Source organism: Sesamum indicum, linkage group LG3 (genome assembly GCF_000512975.1).
Source record: "Sesamum indicum cultivar Zhongzhi No. 13 linkage group LG3, S_indicum_v1.0, whole genome shotgun sequence".
NCBI classification, from domain to species: domain Eukaryota; kingdom Viridiplantae; phylum Streptophyta; class Magnoliopsida; order Lamiales; family Pedaliaceae; genus Sesamum; species Sesamum indicum.
Window position 1 is genome coordinate 24190386 of NC_026147.1, and position 8717 is coordinate 24199102.

The 8717-nt window shown below is 35.4% G+C and overlaps 2 protein-coding genes across 4 annotated transcripts in view; one reads left to right on the forward strand and one right to left on the reverse strand.

Moving 5' to 3' along the window:
• Positions 641-4896, forward strand: LOC105159439 (PHD finger protein EHD3). Of its 3 annotated transcripts, none has more exons than XM_011076508.2 (7): positions 641-816; positions 901-1209; positions 1725-1934; positions 2203-2532; positions 2721-2810; positions 2950-2994; positions 3647-4896. In XM_011076508.2, exons 3-7 carry the CDS (start codon positions 1728-1730, stop codon positions 4517-4519), a joined length of 1545 nt encoding a protein of 514 aa, XP_011074810.1. In that variant the 5' UTR covers positions 641-816; positions 901-1209; positions 1725-1727; the 3' UTR covers positions 4520-4896. The 3 variants fall into 3 exon arrangements, with proteins under 3 accessions (XP_011074810.1, XP_011074808.1, XP_011074809.1); XM_011076506.2 differs by having other exon boundaries at positions 901-1204; XM_011076507.2 differs by having other exon boundaries at positions 641-812; positions 901-1204.
• Positions 5766-8717, reverse strand: part of LOC105159441 (NAD(P)H-quinone oxidoreductase subunit M, chloroplastic) — a 5326-nt gene continuing 2374 nt past the window's right edge. Inside the window, exon 3 of the mRNA XM_020692909.1 lies at positions 5766-5824. The gene's annotated coding sequence lies outside the window, so the exon portion shown is untranslated. The remainder of the gene's footprint in view (positions 5825-8717) is intronic.

Below are 8717 nucleotides of genomic sequence, written 5' to 3' on the forward strand. Positions count from 1 at the left end.
TAATGTTGTACATGAACGTCGTTCAAATAGTAAATACAATGCGTATATATTATTTATGAAAAATAATATAAATTCGTTGAATTGAAAAAAATATTGTTAACTTAATAAACTATTAATTTATTGATTAATTAATATTGCTTTAAATTAATAAAATTATATTATTCCAATATTATCAAAATTAAAATACTTGTGCTCCCCTAAACACTTACATACATATTTGTACGTAATAATAATGACAACAGCATTAGTAATGACAATTGAATCCAAAGAAAAAAAACCTCACTTCGGACTCGCCCTATTCAGGTCCAAAGAATAAAGATCGAACGGGATTAAGATGGCTCTCGAGTTCATACGAGTGCGTCTTGAAATTTACCTAATAAGTACATATTTTTTTAAATAAAAATTTATAATCAAGTCAAAAGGCCCAAAACCCTGTTCTAACTTATCCCAATTATTAATAATTTTTAAATTGTGGGGGCGTTCAAACTGCCACGTGGCGTTCAGCTCATCAAGTGGCATGATGCAGCCAGCAATCCTAAAACCGGCTGTCGTCGGTCCTCGGTGAATAAGCAGCCAATGAAAAGCCGGAATATATACTATGTAATATTTTTCCAAGTACACAAGAAAAGCCCCTCTCATCTTTCAAAATTCAAAAGTGGCCCCTCAGTCTCGGATAATAGTAATACACACAAGCTGCTCACAGATTCGCTTCTCTCACTTAGGGTTCCAAATTTTAGCAGCTGAAGAATTTTTTTTGCTGTTCTATCTTCTAGCACTAACTCCAGTAACTCGTGGAGTTTGTGTTTCTATATGTAGGTAAGTGAAAATTTTGAAGCATTTTTTAAGTTTGAGTATATTTAACCTGTTGAGGTTGGAATGTTGTTTTGTGAAAATTCGCAGGAAAATTGGGAGCTTTGATGCTTCAATGTTTGGTGTTTGGTTGTGATCGTGTTACTGTTCTTTGGTTTTGCTTAATTGAAGAATATAAAGAACTAATGAGCGTGGTGGTGCAAGTGATTTCTAAAGTATGGTAATGGGGCCAAATGTTGAGACGATGACAGCGAATGGCGTTGCCTGTAACATTGAGATTGGCTCGCTTGGATTGGGAGGCAATGGTTTGGTTACTTACAAGAGGCGAAGGGCTGTAAAAGTTGCCGAGGGTGGGAAGACTTTTGATGATTCAAGTAGTCAACCCAGCGAGAAGGTTTGGTAATTTCTTAAATTGAAATTCACGAGCTTCCTTGTGTGGCAATATGAGTCAGTTTTCTTTGCTCGTATATAATGTTAAAAAAAAAAAAAGGCACTTCATGAGTTCTGATGGTAGGAAAGTTTCTGGCTGTTTCAACTAAATGAATTTGTGCTAAGCTAACTGTTTACCCGGAAAAGTACGAGTAGTGGAAACATTATTATGGCCTTCTTTTGATAATGACTACAAAAGGGAGGGAAGCAACACTCAATTTGCTTTGAATACTGTTTCTCCATTAGATATTCTACAGCTTGTTGAATGTAGTTGACATAAACTATTCTGCAATTTTTGGGTTTATGTTTGTAATGTATTTAGGTTAAACCCAACTTTCAGTTAATTTGCTTATCTACTTATGCTTCTATCTCAGCTTCCCACTTGTCGTACCTATCCCAGTTTAAATGCTTTTTGTTATTGTTCCAGAGTTTTATGTATCTTCTATCCATGGATATGCTGAGATGTCTTCATTTGATTTGTGCAGTCAATGAAGCACTCAGTTGATCAAGCTAAATGTTTCCAGAAGGATTCAGATGCTATGCCAGTCTCATTCAGTGATTGCTCACTCAAGCACCAAAGAAATATTATTCTGGAGCAGATATATCAGTCACTGGATAGCGAAGGTGGTTTAGTGAAGTGCATCCAAAATGCACTTCTGTTTCATCCAGGAAGTAGTAGCAGAACTACTGTTAAAGTATGTTGCCCATGTCACAGAGCTTTGGCTTACAATTTAACTATTTTTTACTATCTTATTTGTTTTACATAGTTAGGAGAAGTATTTTGGGAGTTATTCTTGTGGAGAATCACATATTGAACATCATTAACAGTTTATAAGTATCCCACCTTTCACCGTACAATGCATTAGTCAGAGATGATAAATTGATCGCATGGTGCTTTAAATGAGAAATTTGAAAATGCAGTCGGTATTTAGTAGGCTTATAACAAAACTTATGGTTTAACAGGAATCTGTTCATTCTTGTGAGGATTGGAACAATTGCATATTCCATGCTGGGACTCTGCATGATGATCTCCACAATGCAACTAAGGACAGTGTGGGTACATCCTGTGGATCAATCAATGAATCTAACCATTACACATTCACAGAGATCTGCCTGTGCTCCTTCTCTGGTATTATAATGTCAGAAAAGTTTGCAGAATTATGCGGTCTACTCCTTCAAAACTTCCAAGGAATTAAGGCTGACAAATTATTTGATTTGAATCACATAAACTCAAGGATGAAGGAGAGAGCGTATGAAAATTCACCATTGCAATTTCAGTCAGACATCCAACAGGTCCTTCTCTGGAAGTTATATATGTGTTTGGTACCTAAACTATGACTATTCAACAACTGATAAAATGTGTGGGCTGTTCTAGGAATCCTATCGTGGGATGTCTTTTATTATGAACTCAAAGAAGATTTGCATTATCTTTATCTGATGGTATATGTGCTTCAGTTCTCAACATAACTTTCTTTATGTAGATATGGATGAAGCTCCAAAAGGTTGGCAATGATATAACTGCTCTTGCTAAGTGCCTGTCGGACAAAACAATGGCTTCTTTCTGTGAACAGGTAAATGAGTTGGCTTGTAGATGCTTGCTTTTGTGTTTGTTTTCTGTCAGTAGTCTTTAGTTTATTTTGAATGACTGTGCTAGGCTTGTAATTTCGTAAATTTGATATTCTCATTTTGCTCTGTTTTTTGTATTGTCAGGTAGGCAACTCTGCACACAGCATTTCTGAGTATGGCAAACCTGAGGTACTTGTTTCCTTTTTTCCTTATCCATTTTCATTTTGCAACTTTTTCCTTTGTGTTCTTTTGTTCCCTCTAACAGAGGGACTGAAGTGAATGCTGGAAAGTCGGTAAAAAGTTTCATGCACCGTTATGCAATGCATATTTCCTCTTGATATTTGCAGTAAGGTAAACTATAAATTATGATGCTTAAACAGTAACTATCCCTTTTAGCTGCATTACAGTTTTCACCTTACAGTCACTAGACCAAAAGCAAGGACTTTTTGTCTGTGGTTGGCAGCTGGTTTCCCTGGAGAATCTATTTATTTTTCAAATCTGGGAACCAACTTTTATTTCTCTCTGTCTGTCCTCAGTTCTCTATTTTATTATGCTTTATTAGAGGATTTCTTTTGGTTGCATAACTAATTTGATAATTATTTTTCCTGTGTTACTTGTGTGGTTTCAGTAATGCTTTTCAATACTTTAAGTTGAATGCCTTGAAATTATTAATGGATCCTAACTTATTAAAGAACCCTTATGTCCAAATGATACACAATTTATATAAATGGTTGAGGACTCAGATTTAAGGGGAAAAAATTGTGATAAGACTTGCAAATGTCAACTTCTCTAAATCTTGGTAAGTTAGGGAAGGCCATGATATTCTATTTGATGCCTACAGTTCCTTACACAACAATCTGATATGCACCCTAAACCCGAGCCAATAGAGGCCTCTGCTCTCGATGAAGCCCATACCTGCCAGCATTGTAAATTGAAGGCAGATGGAAGAAACTGTCTGGTGTGTGATTCATGTGAGGAGATGTATCATATCTCCTGTATTGAGCCTGCTGTTAAAGAAATCCCCACTAGAGGTTGGTATTGTGCCAAGTGTACAGCAAAGGGAACTGAATCCCCACATGAATACTGCACAGCTTGTGAGAGGCTGAATGCGACTAGATCACCATTTGATGACAATGAAGAAGATGATTTTATGTACGGAAAAAGAGCAGCAGAATTAGAGGAGAGTTCAAATGAATTAGTGGCTAATGAAGGGGGTAAAAGATCGCGACGCTGCACAGCTTGTAGAACTGAAGTTAGAAATGATGAGGAGTACAGGATATGTGGCCATTCCTTCTGTTCCCACAAGTTTTACCATGTGAAATGCTTGACAAGTGAGCAGTTGATTTCTTATGGTCCGTGTTGGTATTGCCCTTCGTGTCTGTGTAGAGCTTGCTTCACCGACCGAGATGATGATAAGATTGTTCTATGTGATGGCTGTGATCATGCGTATCACATCTATTGCATGCAGCCACCTCATTCTGCCATACCCAAAGGGAAATGGTTTTGCCAAGAATGTGACATCGATATCCAAAGTGTACGGAGAGCTAGAAGGACATATGAGAATCTGCAAAATATTTCTAGGAAGAGTGACTTAGATAGAAAAGTAAAGGGCGAGGGGTCTTTGAACAAGTCGGATGGAGTGGATATGCTTCTACATGCAGCAAAAACTGTGAGCTATGAGGAGAATCGGCCGACCCTGGGATTAACAACTTAATAAGCTGATAAACGTACTAGTCCAGGAAGAATGACTTCAACCACAATTTTTTTCCAGACGGGGAGTTATTTCCCGTTCCAGTACTTCCAATCTACTTAAGGCAGCATTACGATGACAAAAATTTTTGCAGATCTTTAGACAGACTAAATTTGGTTACAACTTCTGCAGTAGAAGAGATCCAGCTTTTGTATTGCAACAGGTGCTGTGGAATTGATTGAGTTGTAGTTTCTGGCCACTACTTTTTGATTATATTCAATATGCTTCGACCTTTGAGGTGATTCTTGTGAAGGGCTTTCAATTGGAAATATTTTACTGAAAGAGATGTTGTATTTTGCTAAAATTCGGAATATAACTTTGGCCCAAAGGCCTCCAACCGAGCCAAGATGTGCAGTGTGTAGTTCCTGTATTATAGTATATGCTGTAAATCAATATTCACCTCGACTAAACTGACTTTTCTTTTAATTGATAACAGATCTATGAAGTTGATTTAATCTCTGATTATGATTAGGGAACTGACCTTTTCAACTTAAAGGATCTTATATTTAGTGGTGCGCACAGTGCGATTTCGGCTTTTTGTAAAGCTATTCTCAAATTAAAAAATTCTCATTAGCGATTTTATAAAATAATTTTTAAATTGTTATTTTTAAAATTAAAATCAAAGATGCGTCTTTGCGTGGTTTCATGTGGTTTGACAGCTTTAATATTTATGATAAAAATAAAACGTTGAGACTAATAAAAATAAAAATATAAAATAAGTGTTTGTATGTAGCAATCAAGAAAAATCAATATTATGTATCATAGACCACCAACACTCTCCTAATCCAATAAGGATTCACTTAATCCAACAAATACCAAGGGTTGGTTATAGACATATTAGATATATTATTAAGAAAGCATATCAAATTTATTTGCATCCTTATTAGTATTTGATAATTAGTAGTAGGTAATACTTTAGATCATGCAACTAGGGGGCGGGTTCGGGGCAGGTTTGGGTGGACCGGAGACCCGTCCCGCCAACTTCGGGATGGATCCGGGACTTGCCCTGCCTGGTATTTTTACACCCCGCCCCGTTACAAAATCCGCCGGACAAGTCTAAGCTGGTGGACACGATTATGTTTTTATTTTTTATTTATTGGACAAATATAAAACAAATTCGACATATTAGTTACAAATAAATTTGTTCCTCAAATATTCAAGTCCAAAAATAAATTCTTAAATAAAACTAGATACAACATCATCATTCATCGTCCTCCTCGTCAAGAATTGTTGGACAATGTTTCAATTTTTCAATTGTTGAACAAGTACCTAACAATAAATAAACAAAAGATATAATATTTTAGTGATATTTACCAAAATAAAGTAAAAAATATATAATTAAAATTTTACTTACATTACCTCATTCCACAACTAATGACGAGAACACATCAATACCTACAAAGTAAAATATATATATATATATTATATTATATGTATACCTATATTGTATATACTATCGGGCTGGGTCCTAATTTTCATTGTATGGGTATCATCCTGTATAAGTACAACTTAACTATTAGTATATAACACAATGAACCTTTCACAGTTGTGACACTTATTAGTATTTATTGTTAGCAAAAAGTTAAAAATAAAAATGTCATAAAAAATATATATTTTATTATTTATACAAATTCAAACCTAATGAAGATTCCTTTCAAATTAGTCGTATATGTCCTTTGAGGTTGCACACGAGCTTGATCCTTCCAATTTTGAGAACGACAAAATCATTATCAATAGATTCAGTAAATATTTAAAAGCATAGATTATGAGAAAACCAAGATAAAAAGCAAATAGACAGAACAGAGATAGAAGGCGGCAAGAGAGAGAAGAGGAAAAGGGGAGAAAAAATGACTGAAAATTGGGACAATTATTAAATGAGCTTAAAATCTGAACGGGCTTAAAGAATTAAGCATATTTTTCGAATATAAATTTTACAAAAATAGGCTTTATGATATGTATATTTGATAATATATGAACTTTGAGCTTATATAATTTGAATATGAATTCTTCTAAAAAATTAATTATTTTATCAAATTATTATCCCATTTTTTGATAGACTCAATAGGCTTGAACAACTCTCTTGATTTAAAGGGAAGCTCAACTCAATTAAGTCCTAATTTAACTTTCATAGGGTCTTACCCTAATGCTGCACCCGAAGAATGCCATTCATCAAGTATGTGTCAAAATTTGATGCACCCAATGCTCAAAAGTAAGCGTATTGTTTTTGTTAATAATAAGTGGTATAATTAATTTACCTTAATTAATAATAATTCATTAATTCCAAAACTATATTAGCAATTTCCAACTAAACAATTTCTTTGCTCATATTAATTGCAAAGATTGTTAAGAGTCCATTAAACCTTTCTCAATGAGCAATCTTCTTACCTTAAATAGTGGGATCAAAAGTCAATAATAAAAGGAAGATAATTTATTCCCATCATATCTTAATCAGTTCATATGTAATTTTTCCTCAAGAATTGTAGTGACCCCTCCATTAGCCGAACCCTAACAAGTAAGCTTGGAATTGGAAAGACTTATTACTGCAAAAGAATTCTTAAGGTCCCAATTTATGTCAATGTGGGCTTACTTTCACGCGACCCAAATTGTGCCGATCCGCTCGGAACTCATAAAGTCTCGTCCTCTCCCTCTTAAGGACACTGATATACAGCAGAAGAACATAATGGGGTCTGTGAGTTGCCGCGTTTTTCTTCAAGAATTCGGGCAAGGCTTAATCTTTTTTGAGGGGGAATGTATTTGTTTTTCTCCTTTTGATAGCACCACAGTATCTCCACCTCTTTTGTCGGCCCGTATTTTGTTTTCATCCGGACCTTACGATTTTTCACATGTTTCAATGAGTTACAGATGTAGATTATGGGTTCTCTTGCGAACCCACATGCCTATATATGTATGTGTGAATATGTGCGTGTGTTTCACATATAGCATAATCACTACAGTTCAGCAAGTATTTGGTGGATGATTGTCTTGTTTTTGTTTTATATTATAAAGAAGTTAAAAATCTACCATCTTTATGACTGATATTTGGGAACTAATATCTGCATGTGATTGTTTTCTTCTTTGACATTTTGTGATTTTTACTCCTTTAAATATGTGTATTGTTTCAGGATTTAATTTTTCCGTCCCAAAGTTGTTCTATATCAGGAAGTTGAATGGATGGTTTGACTTTTCATACTTTTACTTGTTACGCAGAAGGTGGATTATACTTTTGTTGCAGATGTGATACAACATTGAAAGGGTAATAGGTAAAGTTTATATTTGGGGTGGCAAAGAGGAGGAGCAGGAGGGAGTACTATATCAAGTAAAATGGTTCAAAAGGAGATTAACTATGTTGGATTCGAGAAACTTGTTGATCTTGATGTTCATGATTTTATACATGCTCAGGCAGAGAGTTCAGAGTCCGCTTTACATGAAGTTAAAAGACGGCTGGAGGAAAATGACAATTTCGATGAGGACTACAAGAACCTTCTGCTGCAAATTCTAAACAAGGAAGAAAGAGTTAATCGACAAAAAAAACGAAGTGAAAAATATGATGATCTTGAGAACAATATTGATTACTCTTCTGAGGAGGAGAATGATCCTCAATATGAGCTTTTCTTAAAAAGTTTGAAAGAAAATGAGAAATCTTATGCGCTTGAAGTTAAGAAAAGTTGTTTGGATGTGGTCATTAAATATGAAGGAGATACAAGTTCAGATGAAGAGTGTGATCCAGAACCCAGGAGGAAATTGAGGAGTTATATGAAACAAAAGAATGGGCCTTCCAGTCATCCTGGTCTACAGAATCGTTGCAAAGATGATTCTCCATCTACTTCAACTAAGGAGGCAAAGAACTTGAATCGGAGAAAATCTAGGAATAAGGCTGAGAGCGAGAAGGCAGAGAATGTAAAAGGGTCAACTAACGATAAGGAGGCAAAGAACTTGAATCGGAGAAAATCTAGGAATAAGGCTGAGAGCGAGAAGGCAGAGAATGTAAAAGGGTCAACTAACGATATGGTGCCGGATCCTGACTATCTTATTTTCCATCAAACTGCCAAAGTTGTTGACAATCATTACGTTTACACATATGGGGGTCATACAATAGTATATGAGCAGACATATGGAGAGAATAACCAGGAGCAAGAGGAGCATGCTGATGAGTCCTCTTCCG

What these genes read in the sequence shown, in the direction of transcription:
- LOC105159439 (XM_011076506.2), top strand. Translation starts at nt 1,028, where the DNA reads ATGGTAATGGGGCCAAATGTTGAGACGATGACAGCGAATGGCGTTGCC. An exon ending in GTAGTCAACCCAGCGAGAAG is followed by an intron (nt 1,205 to 1,724) that starts GTTTGGTAATTT and finishes TGATTTGTGCAG; the next exon opens with TCAATGAAGCACTCAGTTGA. An exon ending in TTCAGTCAGACATCCAACAG is followed by an intron (nt 2,533 to 2,720) that starts GTCCTTCTCTGG and finishes TTCTTTATGTAG; the next exon opens with ATATGGATGAAGCTCCAAAA.